Source organism: Strix uralensis, chromosome 3 (genome assembly GCF_047716275.1).
Source record: "Strix uralensis isolate ZFMK-TIS-50842 chromosome 3, bStrUra1, whole genome shotgun sequence".
NCBI classification, from domain to species: Eukaryota; Metazoa; Chordata; class Aves; order Strigiformes; family Strigidae; genus Strix; species Strix uralensis.
This window is the reverse complement of record NC_133974.1, coordinates 84,246,558-84,268,398: the sequence shown is the minus strand read 5'-3', so window position 1 is coordinate 84,268,398 and position 21,841 is coordinate 84,246,558. Positions and strand designations below refer to the sequence as shown.

The 21,841-nt window shown below is 36.2% G+C and overlaps 1 protein-coding gene across 2 annotated transcripts in view; it reads right to left on the bottom strand.

Moving 5' to 3' along the window:
• MAP3K21 (mitogen-activated protein kinase kinase kinase 21) overlaps positions 1-21,841 on the bottom strand; it is a 42,115-nt gene that overhangs the window by 2,688 nt on the left and 17,586 nt on the right. The window contains exons 2-10 of one of the 2 annotated variants that reach the window (XM_074863147.1): positions 20,090-20,270; positions 15,014-15,162; positions 14,086-14,261; positions 9,308-9,548; positions 7,555-7,677; positions 4,729-4,869; positions 4,049-4,199; positions 2,912-3,006; positions 1,057-1,842 (exon numbers count right to left, since the gene is read on the bottom strand). In XM_074863147.1, coding sequence (XP_074719248.1) covers positions 1,057-1,842; positions 2,912-3,006; positions 4,049-4,199; positions 4,729-4,869; positions 7,555-7,677; positions 9,308-9,548; positions 14,086-14,261; positions 15,014-15,162; positions 20,090-20,270 — 2,043 coding nt within the window. The remainder of the gene's footprint in view (positions 1-1,056; positions 1,843-2,911; positions 3,007-4,048; positions 4,200-4,728; positions 4,870-7,554; positions 7,678-9,307; positions 9,549-14,085; positions 14,262-15,013; positions 15,163-20,089; positions 20,271-21,841) is intronic. The other variant, XM_074863148.1, reaches the window with a different exon arrangement.

Sequence of the window (21,841 nt, the reverse complement as noted above, 5' to 3'; positions counted from 1 at the left end):
GCCAAACAAAAAAAAAAGACAATTTAAACCATGTGGCTTTCTGATTTCTTTGCCATTTATAAAACTGGGTTGCCATAAATACTAGTGGCTTTTTTTCAACCAGAAAAAAATAAGGCTCATACATTCGTGGAGAATCTCCTAAGAGAGGACCAGCAGTGCTCAAATACAGTTTCTGCACCTATACTCTCTGCTAGAGGCCATAATTATTTATTTTTTATTGCTATAAGAAATATATAGAGAAAGTATTAACCACCCAGTAACTGGATGAATACTGAGATTGGAATAAAGCCCCACAAATTTGTCCGGTTATTATGAGTAATTGCATATGCACAGAGTACCATGAAGAATATTACACTTAAGCCACCACAGAACATGAGTATCAAAATTTAGAACTTTTCAAAAACTCATTAATCATGAACTTATCCATCTACATGGAAACCAGATTTAAAGGCCTTTTCTTCAGTTTAAATTTTTATCAACAGCTTAACTTAAGGATTCGTGGAACATGTAACATAACTACTAGGTCAAGCAAGCTAATCAAGACTTACCAAACTTGTTTTTCTTGAAGTTAATAAATGTGCAGTACTAAAATGATGCTCGTTCACCTATGCAGACTGTGAAACTGTATTAAACAAGTGTACTCTCAGTCTCAGGAAGTCCACAACTACATAATACATGCAACTGACACAGTTTCAGTTTATTTCAGACATAATGCTAATATTGTACATTTCACAAAATGCAGGTTCTTGCTGACATGAAAAGACCAGGGAAACCTAGTCTTGCAACATCTCAGAAAATAGGTGTCACCTTAACATGAACCATCTCTTCCCCTTAAATCTCCATATGCACACTCCTTAACAGAATACTATTCCAAGTGCAGATACTCCATTCAGTGTGCAGACGCTGAGGGCTTACCCACATACAGTTACGGTGGCTCAGCTAACACTTAATAGTGTAACAAAAATCTTAGCAACTCATTAGTAAATGGTTAGTTTCCCTACGTTTTTTGTTTCTATACTTAAAAATCCCCTATGGTTTAAATTCTTAATTACCCACCTGTGGTCTGAAAATTGTTCCCATCTGATAGGGTTCGTCTGTGACCCAACACACTTAACTTTGTCAAGGAATCATTTGGCACATTTTGAGATTCTTGATTCAGACAAAGATTAAAAGGCTGATTTTTTAATCGCGTAGAAACTGTGTTAGGAGCCAGCTGCAACCTCTGTTCTCTCTTACTTTCAGAAGTTTCAGATGAAAAGTCATCAGTGGAACTACATGGGCCACAATCACCAAGAACAGTGCTTACAAGAGCATCTTCACTGTCAGACTGAAGTAGGCATTTTGTAGAAATGGAGGGCATAGAGAGAAGATTCACAGTATTTGCAGCTGGATTTAGGGATGGAATACTTGTTTCCTCTTTCTTGGACTGCAATCGTGTAGGGCTGGCACTCCTGCGAAATTTTGATGCACGCTGAAATATTCCATCACGCTTCTTCTTCTCATCTTTAGGCAAGAGTTCATCTGGACCCTGTGATTTGTTCAGTTCTCTGATATCTAAGCCCAGGGCAACAGATGCAAGGAGGACAGCACACCCATACAGCACTGAATCAGTCTTCTTTTTCTGCAGTGTCCTGCTTAGACTGTTTGTAGGTGTCATTTGAGGAGTACTATTTGTAGAACTAGCAGAGGTTCCTTCTTCGAAACTCTCATGTTCCACTGTATTTTCACCCTGATCATCTTTCCAAAGAGGTAGATTAATATAGGCCTGATTCGGCAACTTAACTGGCTTTGGTCTTTTACTGTCCAGACCTTCAGGGAGAAGTTTCTTATCAGTACAGACACCTATAAAACATTACAGTATACTTTAAGACTGCAATACAGCTTTTTTTCTATTGCATGGCTGCATAAGTACACCATTATTTCCTTTCACTTGCACAAGTATTAATCTTGTACTGTACACCCCCTTTGGATGCAGTCAGAAGCTCAGAGACACTGCAAGATTTAGAAACACATCCTAAGCCTAAACCTCTTCATGTTCTCTTGATAGTCTTTAAAATACTAGAAGTACCATTTTGCTACAATTTCATTTTTCTAGCAAGTCAAAAGAAAACTGTATTAGAAGTAACTTGCAGATCAATCTTCTGGAGTATGTAAGTTAACTGTAAACAAATTCTTTTCCACATCTGAAAGACTCACCTTTATTTTAAGAGAGGCATAATGTATCTCTCAACCTTCATGCACCCAACACAGTTGAAGAGCAGATATTGTCTTTGTATTTTCTGTGATATTTGAGGATTTGCAATGCTTTGGTAGTGCTTTTCAAATAACACGGAAAGTATTACCATGTATGGATTACAGTGAAGTATTTTACTATACACAAACTGCCAGATAAGATCTGGAACACATTCTTTACAACGTTTTCAATTAAGCCATGTTCCAAAATCCAGTGAGTTACTAGAATTTTTTCCAATTAATTCATTAGGCCATGGTGGCCTAGAGAAAAAAAGTAACAATACTCTAATACTCCTCTAACAATAAAATCATTAATGATCATTTAAATGTCAAGAGAATTACTGATTTAGATATTTCCTTTTAAAAGAAACTAAGTGGTGACTGCAGACCTTGTACAGAGATCAGCCTGCAACTCAAAAAAGTGGAAAAAAATCTCCTATGTGGTACTGCTCACACACCAAGTATATTTCTTAGCTGCTAATGGTGGAAATGTAAAGATGTTAACACTTGCATTTTTTTTATAGATAGGTTTTTTGCACAGGAAAATTATTTGTAGCATGACTACTCTTCTAATAATCTGCATAATCCTCAAGGAATCAAAGCAATACAATTTGTAACATTGGAGGTATACTTAACACTATTATATGGCAACTTTCACTTTTTCAAAAATAGCTGTTACCTTGGTCCACAAATAGTGAAGCTAAGGGAACACCCTTCTGATTCTTCATTAAAAGCGTTGACCAAGGGTTGCTGCCATCTGAAAGAGGTCTTATTCTGAAATAACAATAGTTATTTTGATATTACAGAGGATACCATGCTTATATACATTTTGACAGAAAATTACTAAAACATCTTTTTTTAATCTATAAATATGTAGTAACTTGAAAACAGTAATGCTTTCCAAAGGTAAAAAAACCCTGTATATAATAGCACAGAGTCATATGGTTATAAATTGATTCATGCCTTATATCAGGTATTCCTTATAAGATTAAAATTTCAGATCTAAAAAGAAAGCCAATGAAAAGTGGGCCTTGACTACCTATTGAAGAACAAAAGTTGGTGAAAACCTGGACAGCAGTTTCACTGTGTCGAAGAAACGATGTGAATATTGGAAATTTATTAAACAAACAACAATATCGTAAAGCCGGTTTCAATAGATGGTCTGGAACCAACTGCTGCTGCAGGTAAATGAGTGGATGTCTCTACCAAGAAAAAAATAAAGGGGCTATAAATAATTATATATTCTAGAAGGGACAAGGAAAAGGATCTCTTGCTTCAGAAAAACTGCTAATCTCTAGTTTTGAGCAATCAGAAAAAATAATCTGAAAGCGAAGGTATCCAACTGATTTTCAGAACCGTTTCACTCTGTGATTGTCAGTGTAAATGATGTTGCTGGGTGCGAGCTGTGCTTCACGTGTGCAGTCAGTCAGTCTTATTTAATCATACTGGAAGTGCCCACTGGGGGCCATACTTGCAGTACCTCAAGTCAATCTGAGGAAGGGCAAGACAGACAGGCCATGAATGTCTGGTATGCATTAGTAGCTCAGCATCCCCAAATATTCCAAGTTTCAAAAACCTCAGACAAAGGGTAATAGACAAAAAACCACCAAAACCTTAAGTTAAGTAAGCATTTTATTCTCAAGTCTATGTGGGGAGCTACTCATTATTAATTTAATTCCTAAATTAATTAAAAGGTAGGACTGAGTTTTAATGGTAACTAGAGACTGCAGAACTTCTCTCACTCACTACCTATGTTAGTGATTCAGTTACCAAGAACACTTAGTATTATCAAACAAACAAAATGTAGTAGACATACTTGTCCTTACAATCTGCACGATCCTTTGTTTGAACTGAACTTGGTCCCCATGTACAACCTCTCTTTTTAAAACTTCTCTTCACATCTTCAAACTCTTCTTGGTGAAAAGTTGTGCTCCTTCCCCAAGTTCTGTTGCTTTCATCTGAAGTTACTAGAGATTGGATTTAAACACACAAACAAAAAAAACCCCACACATGAATAGTATTTCTAAAACCAAAATATTTTGACAGAATAGAGCATTTTCTGCAAAACTATTCTGACACAGTAACACAACGAGGAGGAGACAAAATTTGAGATTTTTTTCTTTTACAAAAACCACCACACAAACTGCACTGATCCAAAAAGATGAGCAAGCAAGAAAAATAATATATGAGCTGACAAGAGACCCAAATTAAAGATAAAGCAGCAAAACAATCACATTTTCCATGCCTCCTTTAACTGAGAACCTTATATTTAGGCAATTCAGACAAGTGAGTTAGACTGAGCACTTAAATTCCAATGAAGAAAATATATGCTATTGAACAATCGGTATCAAATGAAACAGAGTATTCCAATTGTGACAATGATTAGTGTTTTCTTTCTCACTATGCCAAAATAAATTATACTTTTAAAGTGTCTAACCCTTCATTAAATGCTTAGTCTGTCACTGTCTCAACTGTTAAATTAAACAGAACCAGCACCTTTGAAATGTAATGAAATCTTGCCTTTTTTCATAACCCCACTGGGAAGTTCATATTCACTTGTGATATCTACATCTTGCTGGTACACATATATACTGTTTCTTCGGCCATTAGTTGTGTGTATATCTGTTTTGGGAATCACTGAGGAAAAATTAAGAGAATGTAGTAGAGATCTTAGTCAAGTTGATTTCAGAAATGGAACTGTTTCCCTTATATTTTTGTCTTTGGGTCATAAAGCCCATATCTATAAAGGCACTAAGAATCTTTTGATAGTGGGTTTTTACTATAGGGTTCAGAGGATCCTTCTTCTAGGACCAGACCCAGGCAAATAGATTTTCATATACGACCAACTGGAAAAGTAACTTGCTATCAATGTAGCGTGCTTACAGTTATGATGGAGAGACCTAAGAGAAAAACAACTTAACCAGTTATAACAGCATGATAAATGAAGTGGCATTTACATGGCCATGGTTCTGCTGCACTGCACAGTGGCCTCCCCTCCTGCCTCACCCTACACCTTTGCGCTAGCACAGTTTCCCCTGTAGTACAGCACTCTACTTGCCTTCTTCACACTCCCATTTTGAACCACATTCCAGGACCTATGGAATACATATCTTACTGTTTTTCCTCCTCCCTTTAAAACACCTTTCAGTATCAGCTGAATTTGGTTTAATAACAAGATCTACATTTAACTAGATTTTTATTTTAATTTTAAAACTTCTTAATTTTAAAAACTTTTAGATTTGGAAGCTAGACTCACTCAGGACAAAGTGAAGCAATCAAGTAACCAATTGTTAGATATTCCTGTTCAAATCATCTGTACTTGAGCAAGTCTTCTTCAAACAAAGACACTTTGAAGTTAAATCAAGATAAAACATTATTGTGGGAAAGAGAATTTATTTTGCACAGGTGCAGATGGGTGTGGAAGTTAAATTGTTTCGGCTAGATACTCCTGAGAGATTTGATAAGCTTTTAGGTAAAGCCTAGGGATCCAAACTCAGAAACAGAAGTGTTCTTCTTTTAAAGGAGAGCCTTTATGTTGTCCTGTATGTCTAGTCCTACAAATACAAATGCCTGCTCAAATAAAAAAAAAGGAGAATCCCCAGTGGCACTTAGCACACATGCAAGGAGTGGCACTGCTATAGCCTACATAAGGGTTTTTTTTTAAAAAAAAACAAAAACAAAACCCACAAATCTCTCAAGTTTTCAGAATCATGCCAATATCTGACACTTGCTTCATTTCCAAGCATTTCCATACAGAGCAAGGAGAATCAAAGATAAAACGAGACAGTTTTGTTTATATGTAATTATGACATTTTACTAAGAAAAATGTTTCTTACCTTGTGTGGTAAAAAAACAACCAATCAAAAAAACCCACCACATGGTTTGAGGTCAGGAAACCATTATCAACACACATACTGTCAGCTAACTTCTGAAAAAGACTTTACGTCATTTTTCCTTCCATCTCCAGTTTTCACTAAGCAAAGCAAGACAGGGTTTATCCAGCTCTTTCCTTTATCCACAACATATGAGTTGTAATGGTCTTCACCCAGGGAACTGTATCAGTTACAGTTCAGACAAATAATAAAGTTACTGCCAGAAAAGACACCACTTCTCCTTTAGACATCAATAATGAAAAGGATTTCATAAGGCAGAGGTATTCCAGAGAGATGAGAGACTTGGTTTCTATCCAAAGTGTAAAACAAAGTTTCAGGTTGGTAAAAAAAAAAATTAAAAATAATCTTTAAACTAGCTACAGACCATAAGCAGAAAAAAAATCCCCATACATTTTGACTTCCCCTCCTCCTTATTTACATCTGATAATGCCAGACTCTGAGGTAATTCCCTTCAGAGGTGACTACCCTTGGATGAGAAGATAGTCACTGTCCATAAGCAATCAGCTGGAACAGGTTCCACTGATTTCATACAGAGAGAGAAACTTGAGGCTTTTTCATCTCACATAGCATTCCATACTAAATATGGATAATTAGACAATCTACTTTGCACAATAGATCAGACAGTACAAACGCAAGCAGTGAATCCTGTAGGAACAGTTTTCTATCTCTACATATATCATTCCCAAATATAAATGCAGACTTCACTGTAATAATATGATCGGTTTTCTTCTATATTCATGGTACTTCCACTACATGAGTACTGAACACACCTTCCCTTCTATCATCAGTATATATGGAACAATGTAGGCCTACAAGCATAGCCACAATTTTATGTTTGTTTCTTTCTGTTGGTTTCAAAAAAACCTATATCAAGCTTTCTTCTTTATTTCCTTCTGTATTTGCTCAAACCTTGCTTCTCTTTCGACACAAGCAAGCTGGGTTGCTGGCTGATTCTTCAGCCTTTTCATCCTACATGACTTCCTTATTTTCTGAATCTTTTTTTTTTTTCGTTGGTTTTTTTTTTTTTTCTGATAGTCCATAACTGATTTCCTTTACTGACTCCAACACTTAATAAAAACTTGTTTTCCATCTTACATGGGTTCTAAATGTGATGCTTTGCCTTTTGCCATTATAAATTTTCATTCTTCTTTTTTTTATCCCAGTCAGTTTACAAATGAGTTCCTGAAGTTATTAAGGAAATACATGATTTAAAGCATTCACAATAATTTTGAATTAATAAAAATTAGCATTTTAGCAAGATTATCCTTCCCATTAAAGAACAAGTTGCAAATGTTAGAACAAATTAAGGGATCTGGAAATCAGACAGAAATCTGTCTGGAATCTGATATTACTACCAGCATTGCAGCGAGTGTATGGAACAAACAGTCTCTGTTGACTAAATGAACAAATAGAAATGGTGGAGACTTACACTGTATAGCTCGAAGACGAGGAATTATTGTGGGGCTACTTGATGGGCTAGAGCTGTTACTGTTTAAACTCCTCCTCTTATCCAGATTGGGAGATGCCTGCACTGTTATTTTGTGCTGGAAATCTGTAGGAGAATAAAACAAATCAGTTTTAATTTTTTGAATAAAAAAATCTTCAGGAGATTATACCACTTTACTATAAAAAAATCAAAGCTATATAATGAATTAGAATTGATAATATATGTTCATATTAAAACCACTGACAAACTAACTCTTAAGGTAACAATTTAGATATTGAGTCAGGCAGGATTTCACACCTTCACAGACACTATATGATAGGTTTGCAGTAACACCAACAAAAGCAGGTAGGTCCAAGTAGACCCAAACTGAAACACATTCACATCACAAGCTGTTATTCAATCTTGTTGGTTGTTAGAGGGGTAAGAAATATCTCCACATTTCATCTAAAACCAATCAATATTCATGGCAATCAGATTTGCCTTTTTTTTTTTTAACATGTAACTCATATACAACACGAAAAGTAGCACTGATGAGGAAGTCACATCTATCAACATGTCAGAAAAACAAGACACAAGATTACAGAATTACAAATATTCATAGCAATGTAAAAAAAGAACAAGAACAAATATTGGCAAGTAGGAAAAAAAATCTGTGAAAAATTTTGACTATATGCCCCTAATCCCCATCATCAGTGCAATTAGATTACATGCTATTCTTGCAACAGAATTGTCTCAGAGACAAGTTCATCTGGATGATTCTTGACAACAAAGAGCTAAATGGTATTCTGAGAGCTATGATATCCTCAGATCTGTGTGAGCGTGGCATTAAGTTCTTACTGCATTAGTAATAAACTGACAGACTTGACCTGGAAGCCACTGGAAAGAAGCCTATCAACATCAGGATGCTGGAACCACTACTGAAGGCTTTCCAACCACCGGTGTAACCTTGAGTTTCTGTAGTGCCATCTCGTGGCAGCATTAAAAAGGCACCACTAAACCAGATCATCACTAAAAAAATCCCGACTTTCTACAAACACCTCCTTTGCAAAAGGGGCATTTTAATGCGTTCATGGGTAGAATGAAATGCTCTAATATTCAAAATTATACCACATTTTCACTCCGAAATAGTATGTTCTGTTGCTATTATAGTCTTTTGTTGCAACAAGTAAGGCACTGAAGATTATAACTGCTGTGTTGTATTTTGCGACTGCAATAAGCATGTGGTACGGACCCACCACACCTGTACCTCCAGCCATTACAAAGTGTTGTTTTTCTACTATGTATTTGCAAGTTTAGGGCAAACAGCACTAATACTTGATCATGTTAGAAAGTTCAATAAGCCTGTACTTTTCTATCTGCACAAAAAGAACAACAGGAAAAATCCAAACTTCGAACCAGTCTTAAAACATTTGGCTCCCATGCTAGTAACCTTTCCCTCTAGATACCATGGACTTCCAGCTGAATCAGGTGAAAGACTCTTCCAGCTGAAATGAGGACTACTCCCCAAGAATATGATACATGAAAGTTGCTTCCTTAGGGGGAAGAAGAAGAAAAAAAAAAAAAGAAAAGGGGCTATACAATTCTTACCATACCCTTTTGCACTATTAAAGTAGAAGGACCTGCAATGAATTAAAATAGCAGCCAATAGCTAATACTAAAAACATTAACCATGGAACTGAAGCCTGCACATTTAATCATAACATACATTGTGAACTTCAAAAAAAAAATTGCAAACCTGAAGGCAAACTAATTCTGTGTCCATCTTTAAGTTTTAAGCGACTTCTTTTAAATTTGCCCTTCCTCTTCTTTACATTGGGTTTCTCTTGATTTAACTGGAATATCATGATATTCAGCTCACGCTCCAGTACATCGATCTCGCGTTCTGCTAACTGCTGCTCACGGCGCTTAAGTAATTCTTCTTGAGATTTTTGCTGAAGAGCTGCTCTTGTCAACTCCTCTTCTCGTGATCGAAGCTCCTGAAGGTAAGATTCACACAAGTGAAACTAAGTAATAACGTGAAGTTTGTATTAAAGGATATACAAAGTGCAGAGTAGCTTGATTTACTGATCTATTTTCATGTTGTACTATATGTGTGTAACATGCACATACGACCTTCTGACAGTCCTCCATTCTTCATAAGCCAAGACTCTGTATCTGGACACAATCAAGCATTATACAAATTTTCTTTTACCCATTTAACTTGAGTCACTTAAGGCACATAAGCACTGGCAATGGGGACAACACATCCAATCAAATATTATCAGTTTACAGCCTAGCACAAAATGTGCTCCAAGTACTTCACATCAGAGCCTCCCATAGCATGAGGGCTGCTCTTAGATAGCTCCTATGCACTAACATAAAGTCAATGACCTGATGAATACACAAATGAATGCCTTTATCTTAAATATTCTAACCTTTCCTGTTTTTCAGCCACGTATTAAGTAGCACTTTTCTATCTAGAAAAACAATCAGTATTACACCGGATGAGGATTAGTGTAACAGGATAAACCAAGTCATAAGACAGAAGACAGCTGTTTCTTAATTAAAATCTAGCAGGTATCTGTATAACATCAAACAGCTACTAACCACTGAATTACACCACACAGACTCTCCAACCATCAGTCCCACAGAATAGTTGTTCTTCTCCCTTTATTCTTTTCTATTTTGGAGAAGAAAAAGCTTTAGTAAGGAAACTAGTTAATTCTTCAGGGTAAATGAACCCCCAAAGGCTAAACAGTCGTAAACCTGCCATCTTAAAATTATCTTAATCTTCACCTTCCAAAATCTGTTAAAATATATCTGAAATTTAAGTAGGCCTCCCTTCATAGTACGGGGCATATTATACACAAAACAGACTTACCCAGAAGTCTTCTAGTCAGTACTGCTAATAAAAGAGACTACAGGAAAAGGAGAAGCTATGATGTGACTGACACTGTACGTTTCTCACTACAGAATTTTTTCCTTTTTACGTATGCTTGTGTAAATTCTACCTGGATACAGACTGAAATTCAATTCAAAATAGAAAACCAGCATTTGAAATTAAGCTATGCTAAAAGTTCTGGATAGACAAGAATCTTATTCCTATTTAAAATTAATTCATTTTGTCATGGTACAATTTTATAATTGTGGTGTCTCTTTTTTTTTTTTCCAGATCAGACTACCTAAATCTGCTCATCGGTATCCAGCAATGTCATATGCCAGCACAATTCCTTATCACATACAGTGAAAGCAAAAAACTGGCTTTTCTGCTCTTTTTAATTCCCACTTTGTCTTGAATAAATTAGTTCCTGAACTATGGTGTTTTCAAATGAGGGGAAAAGACCCTTTCCGTTCTTGCCAAAAAGACTACAAAAGACAGGTCAGCACTGAAGCAAACTGATTCTGTGGGAAGTATCTGTTTCTTAGAAAGATCCTTGTTTTTTCTTTATAACTATGGCATATGCACATTGTTTATCAATATTTTCAAATCTAATTGGAATGATTGACAAATTTCATACGGTTTGCTAATTGAGTGAGCTTGTTTCAACACAATAAAAAAAAATATTTTAAATGCACTGTTTAGCATACACAGTTTTGCAAAAGGCAATTCTGCCTCTTAGAAATTCAAAGGAGCCTGTCTTCACACCAGAAAGTAAGGTTTTGGGTTTTTTGTTTGTGTTTTTTTAAAGACACTTAATCAATTTAGAGACTGCTGCAAATTCTCACTTTCCTCCTCCTCCCATCCAGTCAAAACTGGCCAACCTAAAACAACGGTTGGAAGCAGAAACTGCATGAATTCAAATTTAGAATAAAGGTACTTTAGAGTTTAAATAGAAAAGATCTTTATTACTGTAATAAAGATGTATTAGGAGACACTGTTGATGATTCACCTCTTGTTGTCCTCAAATCCAGATTCCATAAAGCTGAGTAACTAGGCAAAAATTGAGGGCCTGTATTGAAAAGGTAGACAGTCTAGAAAAAGTAATAGTGCTTCTTCACTGAGAGATTAAGTATTTACTCTTTTCCAAATAAACTAATTAAAAACAGACTTACTGCAATTAGTTATGCAATGTTTCTACACCACTCTGCAATTAAAACACCCATTGTAAGGAAGCTAGGAATGAATTCGATATTTAAGTTGCTCAAGAATGTTTCTCAAAAGATTGTGATCTTCTCTTGGAGTAGGTGTCACCATCACTCATTTACAGCAAGCCCTTGAGGAAATTCTTCCAGCTAGAGAAGTTCCTCTTTTACAGGGCATGAGACTCCATGCAGGGGTTTTTTGTTTCTTTTATTATTATTATATAAATACTTCATAGTCACAACTTTCTCCCTAATACCTGACAGTAAATTGATGATGTGCCAAATTAAATAAGCCTGCACATATGAAAACCTTGTCTAAGTCAAAGTTACATGCTTTCATTCTTAAAAAATTTTACCTAATTAAGGCAGATGCCTTCGGAGATGCATTTACTTTGGCATATGAGAAGTAAATTTCATTTTTTCTTTTGCTCTCCCTAATTAAGCTTAACTCACTTTTACACCAAAAATATGACTCTTCTCCCAAAGCTTTGCACTGACTTATTTAATCCTAAACTTGATTTAGTCAGATTTTTCTTCAATAGGAAATCTCATACTGGACTAATGCCTTCAGAAAATAAAAATATGAACAAAAACCTGAATGGGAATGCCTGTTATAATTGCTCCCAGAGTAAAAAGGAGAAAATGGTTGGTTGAGCAGTTGCTGGAGGGGCAGAAAAGAGAGTTATGCCCTATGGTAGGCTGTGGCAAGTAAACACAGCAGCTGGTGACCCCACGGCAAGTAAAAACGGAAGTGTCTACTCTCTGTAGAGGGACTATAACCCATCTGGAAAAGAGGCACACAGCCCAGCTCCAGCAACCTGTAAGCTCACTGCAGGAAAGGTAGGGACTACACACAGACAACACCTACCCAGTTCTGTGAACTGAAATGGAAGAGTGAAAAGCAGACGGTGGAAGAAAACGCAGATAGGAAGTATGTATGATCATTACTGACAATACTGCAATCCTAGGGTGATCAATAAATTCTGATACCGCATATGCTGGTATTATAGTAGATCTGTAATGTCAGACCCATCACCAGGCAACACTCCACGAACAGCCATTTGTGACACTTGATGAGAAGTAGTGAGGGACAAAAGCTACTGACAGTGACTTCCAAGATGAGAGTTTAGTTTTTGCTTTTGTCAGTCTTAAGTGACTATGTCTTTTATAAAGGTTTCTTCACAAGGCACTGCAACTCAATATGTTTCTTCCTCAACTATTACCACTTCATGAAAAACAACAACAAATATATACTGGGCAATACTTATACTGAAAAAAAGATGAACAAAGAAGGAATTTGTTTCTACTAGAAGCATTTCTAACAGGGGCTCAAGAGGACACCTGGCCTATTCCAACTGTTACCTTTATCAAGTCGTCTAAAGGAAAATATAAACCTCTGGGTGATTAAAAATTTGATGAAGTAACTAAATGAGAGGGCAAAGAGAATGAACAGTGAGTGCTTATTTACCACGTACATATCATATGAGAATATAGAAAGAAGATCAGTGACTGGAATCTGGATAATAAAGAGAAACTGGATTTGCTGATTCATGAGTACAAGTTTGACCTAATCAATCTTATTAATATATGGCAAGAAGTTTTCCAAAACTGCAACACTGAAAGAGATCAGTATTATCAGTCTTTCAGGAAGAGAAATAAAAGCATTATTCCATTTTTGGAAAAGAAGCCATGTGATACAATCATATAACAGAACAAAAAGCTTTCATTCCCACAGCTGAGGAGAGTGTTCAGCTGCAGCTGAAAATCTGCAGTTGTTACAAAGATTAGCTAAGGGGTAAATAAACTCTGGTTTGTTTGTTAAGGGATGCATTCAAATATCCAAGAAAAGAAAAACATGTTTTAAAGAGAGCCTACATGCCACACTTACAACCTGTTTTCTTTGGGGAGACAGGTGTGGATATGTTTCTTTTTCAACTGCAAGTCCTTCTTGAATAAGCCATTCATATGATAACACTCAATTACTACAGTAACATTATACTTCCTGCCAAACTTAACATTTCACTTCAACTGAAATACCTCTAGCTATAGTTTCAGCATACAGAACTGTTTATTGGTTTTGTTAAGGAAGAAAGGGGGAAAGCAATGTTGTCTGAAATTTGAGAAAACCAGTATTCAAACCTTTTTTCTAAAGGAAGTTTGCTGCAAGACAGTTCCAGGGTTATCTATACTGTCCAGAAACATATTAACGGAATTTAAGAATAGTACATCCACCATCAAGAATAGGCAACTTAATTTAATAATGTTTTAATGGAAGAGTGAATCCTCTCTTCCAAGTAGTTTATCCTCTCAAGTGCATCTCCACTACTAAATCAGGTTTCCAGTATTTTATTGGTAATCCACAATTCAGAAGTTCAAAACTGCTGTATCACATAAATGTGCATACACACATACCCTTCCTTCACTGCCATGCAATTGGAAAAATCAACTTACTTTTTCCTTGGTCCTCAATTCATTGAATATCTGCTGAATTTCCAATTTCCAGTCATCTTGCATGGAATGGAAAGACTCTTGAGGCATTTCAGTCATAACTGCCCCTTCGATGGCAGTAAGCTGTTCAAGAATTAAGGCAAACGATGGTCGGATATGAGGGTCCTGCTCCCAGCATTCTAGAATTTATTAAAATCCCATCAGTTTTTAATAGCACATAGAACTTTTTGAAGAACTACATGAATTTCGAGTTACTCGCTACTGTACTTCCAAGTTCTAAAGTGTTGCCTTTTACCTGCAGGGCTTCCCTAGTTCTGTTTCCATTTACACAAGTGACATCTACTAACCTGTACTCAGAAGACTATTTTTGTATTAATAGTCAAGTTTTTTTCATCTCTATCATTATGGTCTGAAATAGCAAAAGTAGCAGTACTGCACATAAGGGATACTTATAAAAGGTAAATAAATTTATTAAACACAAGGAAATAGCCATTAGCAAGCAATGTTTATTTCTCTGTAAAGTGTTTCCAAAACATTTTTGACACTCAGGAAGAAACACTGAGAAAAAAAATAGCATTTGCAGTTCTTCCCCTTGGGATTTTAATCTTGATCTTGTATTGATCTCTAGTATATCCTGTAGTTTATGAAAATTAATGCAATTTGAGTGTAAATCAGTAAAGCCAGAGCAAAAAAATGTACTCGGTCACTACTGAAGAACTTATGTGGTACACAGCAATACTGTATGACTTCCTCAGAAACACATTCAACTGTGTCTAACACCAGATTGCTGTGTAAAGAGAAACAAAATACTTTGTACAGAGCACAATATTAAATGAGGTGTGCCATATGCAGCCACATGACTATTATGGGCAAGGATACATACCTCCAAAATATAGCTATTTAAATACATAGGAAGAAACAACATAGGTACCTTTCATTAGTTTTGCAAATGGTTCAGGGCAGGTGGATGGAATGGGCAAAGTAAGCTTATTGACAGCAACTCCATAAGCCACAGCAAGGCCATCAATGCCACGGTAAGGAACTTCTCCTGTTAGCAGTTCCCACAGCAACACTCCATAACTACAAAAGGTAATTTTTTTGATGGTTATTTTCTGAATACTGACACATTGTTTACTCAAGAACAAAACAAGCATCAGTCCAACCATGTACTGAAATTCATGAAGATTTCCCATGTCAAAGGTGAATGTCTTTAAGAGTCAGCTCTACTTTAGTCATCTTGCACCTTTTCACTAATAGCAATTAACCAAAATGGATGTGACTAAGATTGGCTTGCACTCCTATTCAAAATGTAGCCTGATGTCACTTTTATAGAAATGCTAGTATCATGTAAATCTCACAATCAGAAGTCTGAATGACAGGAAAACAAGCAACCTTCTCCCCAACAAAAACCAACCAAACAAAACAAAAGAAGAAAACCTCAGCAGAGCATTCAGGCCATTCCCCTTTCCAAACATTTCACAACAATTTACCTAGATGATTTTTAAAAATAATAGTAACAAAAAACTCCAGAAAAGCCCCAGCTTTGTTTTGAAATTTGCATTTAACCCCTTGTGTGTTATATGAAGGCCTATTAACTTTTCCCCTCCCACAGAAGATGCAACAAGATTGAGAAATGATTACACACACACAACTAATTTCTCTATACTAGAAAAAAAGAAACCAGCAAGACGACATTGTCTCCAGTGAAAGGTGGTGGCATAAAGAGATCTTTTCTCACCATCAGATACAGAAATCAAGAATCATGGTAATTCTTATCGCAGCCACATTAATTGTAAGAATTTCTGCTATGCTCTCCACTCTAGAAGAGCTTGGTGTTACTTTTACCTTCTTTGGGTCTGTATTGCCTGACGCCTGGCTTGCTCAAATGATCCAAGCCCCTGCAAAGGGCTGGGACAGCATGCTCGCTGCTGCTGCTCTAGAGTTCCTACTCCACCACCACTGAAATGGATAGCTTTCACTGTCGTTTTTGTGGAAGCAGGAATTACTCCTTCTAGAACATAAGCCTAAAGTAGACTTTATGACTGGGTTTGGTCCCACCCCTGTCCCTCATCCCCTCCCCTTCTCTTCCTGCCAGGAAACCACTATCTGTAGAACAAGGATACAAAGAACAACCTATTGCTGTTTTTGAATAGTAAAGTGAGTGGGCAAAGGGGAAAAACCAGAATACAAAATACTGCTCTTGCCGTTTCTCTCCGAGTGTGTGAGGGAACTACCTCCAAGTTTTGCAGGACTGGACTGAACTGTCCTACATGAGGAGAAATGTGTACAGCACATGTACTCCCTTCCCTTACTATGCACCCCTTAGTACTAGAAATACCACCTCAACTACAGCAGATGTGACAGGGAGAAGAACACACACTAATTAAGTTTTTCTATCACACTCTCCTTGATGAGAAAAAGTCATTCAGCATTCTACAAGACCTCTGGAACATCACTTAAATAATAAAACCAGCAAACTACACAATATCAGCACATTTATCAGCAGTTTTGTTTATCTACATTCTGTTTACCTACGAAGTTCTGTCTATCATAAAATCTTAGAAAACTAATGAATTTAGTTAATCAAAATCTGAGGAATACAGTCAACTCCCCCAAAAAAGAAAATAGAATAAAAAAGTTTTAGGCTTCTTAATAATTTCCTCCCAGTTTTTCCAGTTTAATCTCTGCACTTGCTTGTATACTCAAAGAAGGATAATGAATTCCAATTTTTTTTAGATCAGTGGTACTTCTGACAATAATGAGTACAACACTTCCTGCAGTACGTTTTATCCACAGTGGAGAAATTCTACTGAACTACATCTCATCTGTGTGCTTGAAGAAAGTGTAAAAATAATAGTTTGCTCTCTCAGAAAGCACAGTGTTCTTAATTCAAGGAATTCCCTTGTTCAGACTATTCCATACATATTTTAGCACGGACTCTGAAGTTAAGCAGAACAATAAATTTAACTAAAAAGAAATCATCTTTTAAAAAGTTGTGTCACACTATTAGCTTTAGTTATATTTACAATTCAAGGCTTTAATCCTAAGTAGTTCTCAACAGTGCCAAGAAGGTGGTTGTAAAATTTTAAACAGACCAACGCAGTAATAGCCTGAAAGCAACTCTTTTAATGAAAGCAGTCTTAATATCAAGTAGCAAGAGTCAGCGCTGTAGGGGGAAAACTGTGGGGAAAACACAAAAGACATTCTAGTCCTGCCATGCTGGAGTTTTTGGGAGGTACTAATCTATGGTTATCTAGGACAACAACTACTTATTAACTACAGAAGTAGCTACTTCATGTACTAAATTTCACCAGCCCACATACAGTTGTCCTATGTATACAGTCAGAGCTTCTAAGAAATATCTTTTTTTAAAAGAGCGAAAGCCATGTCCTTCTCCATCTTCAGCAAAAGGCAACAAAATACACGCATAATATGCTTGAATTATACATTTTTAAGCCATGAAAACTAATACGCTTTTGGAAAGATGTCCTTTTAAGTATTTTCATTATTAAAAATTATTCTCCTGCTGTCAAATGTGATTTAAGACTTAGTGTATCTCATTCCAGCAATAACTTGCTGGTTTTACGTATTTTAAAAGCTGATAAAAATTAAGGTAAAGTTCTTAAAGTTCATTTTACTCTACCTTCTAAAGCAGAGGTTACTAAGCATTGCTACATGAATCACTTCAAAATTATACAAATATGCCAGGCAAAAGCAGCTGCTAATTGTGCTGCACAGTAAGTGCTTCCTAGCTTTGCCAAGAGCTTATACAATGGAAGCACACGTTACTGTAAAGACCACTGCTGAAGCACACCATCAGCACTTGGAAATCTGTGGGCATATTTGCACTTTCAGGCTCCATACACAAAACCAAGACTGACATACCGCTAAGAAATGTGTGATGATCAATGGAGGGGTAGGGCTGAAAGTAGAATTCTTGTTTGGGAATTTGGAAGCATATGCCAAAGAATAATAAATGCAGTAGTTATAACACTGGTTTGGGAAGCAAAAGTATACACACGCAGGGCCTGGAAAGCACCAGTTCTGCTATCTAGGATGACACCTGAGAACATACAGTCTGGAAGCCTCTGCATGAAAATACTCCCACAACATTTCCAAGCACTGCCTGATTCTGGAAGACTAGCGGCAAGCGTGAGTATACTCGAGCAGCCTCAACTGCTCTTTTTTTTTTTTTTTTCTCTCTAATAAGAGGTCTACAGATTTCTTTTGGAGATTCAGTACTCAGTATGTGTAACTGAAGTTTAGAACTTTCCTGAAACATACTGTGTTCTTATCCTAGACAGACCCATACTTAAATTTGAAACCTGAATGCTTTTTAAAACTAAAACCACTCCTATAACCAGGGTATTCTTTATTTGATTTTCTTTTAAAGAAAGAGTAAAGATAAGCAACAGAATAGATCAAGGTGCAGCAAGCAGAAAATCTTTAGAAGCCAAGAAGGTCTAAACTATACTGTACAACACAGCCTTTCTACTTAAAAACCTCTCCTGTTAGATGTCCATCATTGAGCTAAATACTTACATTTTTACAAGAGAGGCGTGCAGGAGAGAAGGCGAAGAAGAGAAATACTGTAGGTTCCAAAAATGTAAACTAATGTTGCAGCAGAATATAAAATAATTGCACCAAAGCATACCCCCTCAGATACCTAAAATCACAGCAACAAGACTGGACAGGACCTGTAATTAAGCATGGAATACAGCTGATTAGGGAAACGCCTACACCCAACCTCCACCCCGCAAAAGAAAAAAAAAAATAAAAGAAAAAAGAAAGAAAGAATGGGAATAAAGAATGAAGCCAAAGATGTTTCTCAACTGGTCATCAACTCAGACTGTTGTAAACAAAATGCTGAAAATCGGTTCCAGACACAAGACAAATGAGTGTCACAAAATAGTACAGATACAGAATCATCCTGGGAATACCAAAAGCATTACTTCATGCTGTAGAATATCAGGCATCTAAGCAAAATAGGACTCTATTTAAGAATTATACAACACAGAACATGCATAAGAAGGCATGAGAAAACAGATTAAAGTCCTCCCCTCCTTCCCCAAATAGCTATCTTGGATCCTTCAGAGAGAAAACATTTCAAAAAGAAAGGAAATGTAGACTTTTCAGGGTGAGGCACAGCAGCATTTACAGCCTATTGTGCAATCACTACTTCTCCCCACTCACAAAACAGAACTAAATTAAAACTAAAGTTTAAATTACTTTTCTACAACACATGTATCCCACACTACACCACTCAAAAATAGCATCAGTATCAAGAGCCACATTATTTATACGATCCACAATAACGTCTTTAACAAGAAATTCAGAAGTTTAACATAGGGAGTTCCCCACCTTTAAAATTAGAGAGCAAGTTAAAACAATTTTGTGCTGAATACACTCTCCTCACTCCAGCTACTGGAAGCAAAATCTCTATAAATGTAAAAGCTTAGATTTGATATTCACTTTTACACAGGATCACATTCTGGACTCCTAAAACCAGTACTAATTTAAGTTAACATTTGGAAAATTCTGGTTTGCCACTTATTTTTATTTTTCAGACATATCAGGTAATAACTGGTCCCATTTCTTTATGCAGAATGAGACTTTCCAGACATCTGTTATAAGGTAAACATACCAATACAAGATCAATCATATGTTATTATATCAAGAGCATATGGCTGCTTAGATTAAGAGTCTAGATAAAATACTTCAGTATCTTAACCAATAGATATTTTAAAGGCTTCTCTTAATGAGATCTTGGTTTCTTTAAAAAAGAAAAGAAAAAAGGTTTTCTGTTATTTTCCCTCCCCCAATTTGTAAGTCATGAATTGCAAGTCAAATGATGTAGATGCTGAGAAATGAGTATGTTTCTTAGAACAGCTATGCTTGCCATGGGTTAAGACAATAACCTAGGAAACCACAAAAAAAATTCAAATAAAATTCATTCAAAAACCTCAACACAGTTCTACTAAACATGGTCTTCAGCAGACAAGCTTACCTCCAAATATCACTTCCTTTAGAAAACATGGAGGACTTGATAACTTCTGGAGCCATCCACGCGTAAGTCCCTGCTGCACTCATTTTGGTTGTTCTGTGCCACTCTCTAGCCAGACCAAAGTCTGTAATCTTCAGAGTTTTATTACAAATGTCATCATGCTCCATCTTCTCTAGCAATAAAACTGCAAAAGATTTAGTTTGTAAATTAACATAATGAGAATCAAATCAAAATATCCAGTCCTGTTACAAATTTCACATACAACTTGTACTGCACAGATAATTGTATATTTTAAATGCTGTGAAAATATTATTGCAATTTTTATAAACATGAAAAAGGTTTTTCGCTATTCTAAGCTATAAAAGCCAGAAACAACTACAGTGTTACGAGTTCTTTATGCAACTGTGTCAGTAGATATTAAACTAGCACAAGAGATCCACTGTAAAGAGATGTAAAGTAAAGCATATAAGTTTAAGAAAGCCCAGAATCCTAACATCCCACAGATGATGGCAGGCTGTGAAAAAGGTATTCACTTTGGAATGAGATTCTGAAGTAACAAAAATAGCAGTAGTAGTAAAACAAAAACAAATGTTAAGAATTCTTACAAAAGACTTAGGAAACAAAGTGGGACACATTATATCACTGCAGAAAATCCATCCTTAATACTGCAGCCAGTCCTGGCTCCTTCTCATCTCAAGAAGTATGTAACAGAACTGAAAGAGGCCTGGAGAAGGACACAACCATATTCACAGCTACAAGGAATGGTTAATAGACAAGGAGTCTTCCCCCAGGAAAGGAAACATCCAAGAACAGAATCTATAACACCACCTATGGAATGAGGAAAGCTATAGGTAACAATTGGTTACCGTTTCTCAACACAAGAAATGGGCATCATTGAGCAAAATTAACAGATAAGAATCAAACACGTGGCAGTTGTTCATACAACACACAGGTAGGTGAACTTTGGAATTCTTGGCATAGCATGTGAATACTACTATTTTACATAGATTTTAAAAGCACCTATGCAAATTCATGGGAGAAAACTTTATAAAAGAGCATTTATATCAAAAAAGTAGGTTTAAGTTCAAGAAATCCCTGGGCCCTCGAATGGTACAAGTTGGGAGACTGTATATGAGGGGAGTTAGCTTGCCTTGGGAGTCCCCAGCCGGCAACAGAGCACTGAACTTGGATCAAATCCATGTTACATTATATCCACTGCACCTTCATGGACATAAAAGAGTAAATTATCTTTTTTTGCTTTGCATCCTGCAGTGTTTATTCAGTGTCTGACTTGTTTGTAACACAACAGTATCGGCAGAGTTGTAACACACCTTCACAAAATAATGTTAAAAGAAAAAAGAACTGGGTTATTGTGTTAGAGCTCACAAGGAGAAAGACAACAGATGCAAAGGAATCTTTATTAACACACCATAATTTTAATTCCATATTCAGTTCCTGTGTCACTGTCTCTTAGCTTTAACTTTCTGTTAAAATTATCTCCTGGGACAAAGATCAAAGATTAAATTACAAATGGGAAGAATCATAAAACACATGTGTTTTCCAACTATATGTATAGCAAAACACAGTACAGGGAACCCATTAATAAAAAAAAGCAGATAAAGAATTACCTTCACTTACAGAGGAAAAACTAATGACCTTGCATTTGCAATTGCAAGAAATAATTTTTACTGGTACAGATTAATTACACTCTTACAAATATTTCAAAAATGACATCAAATCCAGATGAAAAAAGAG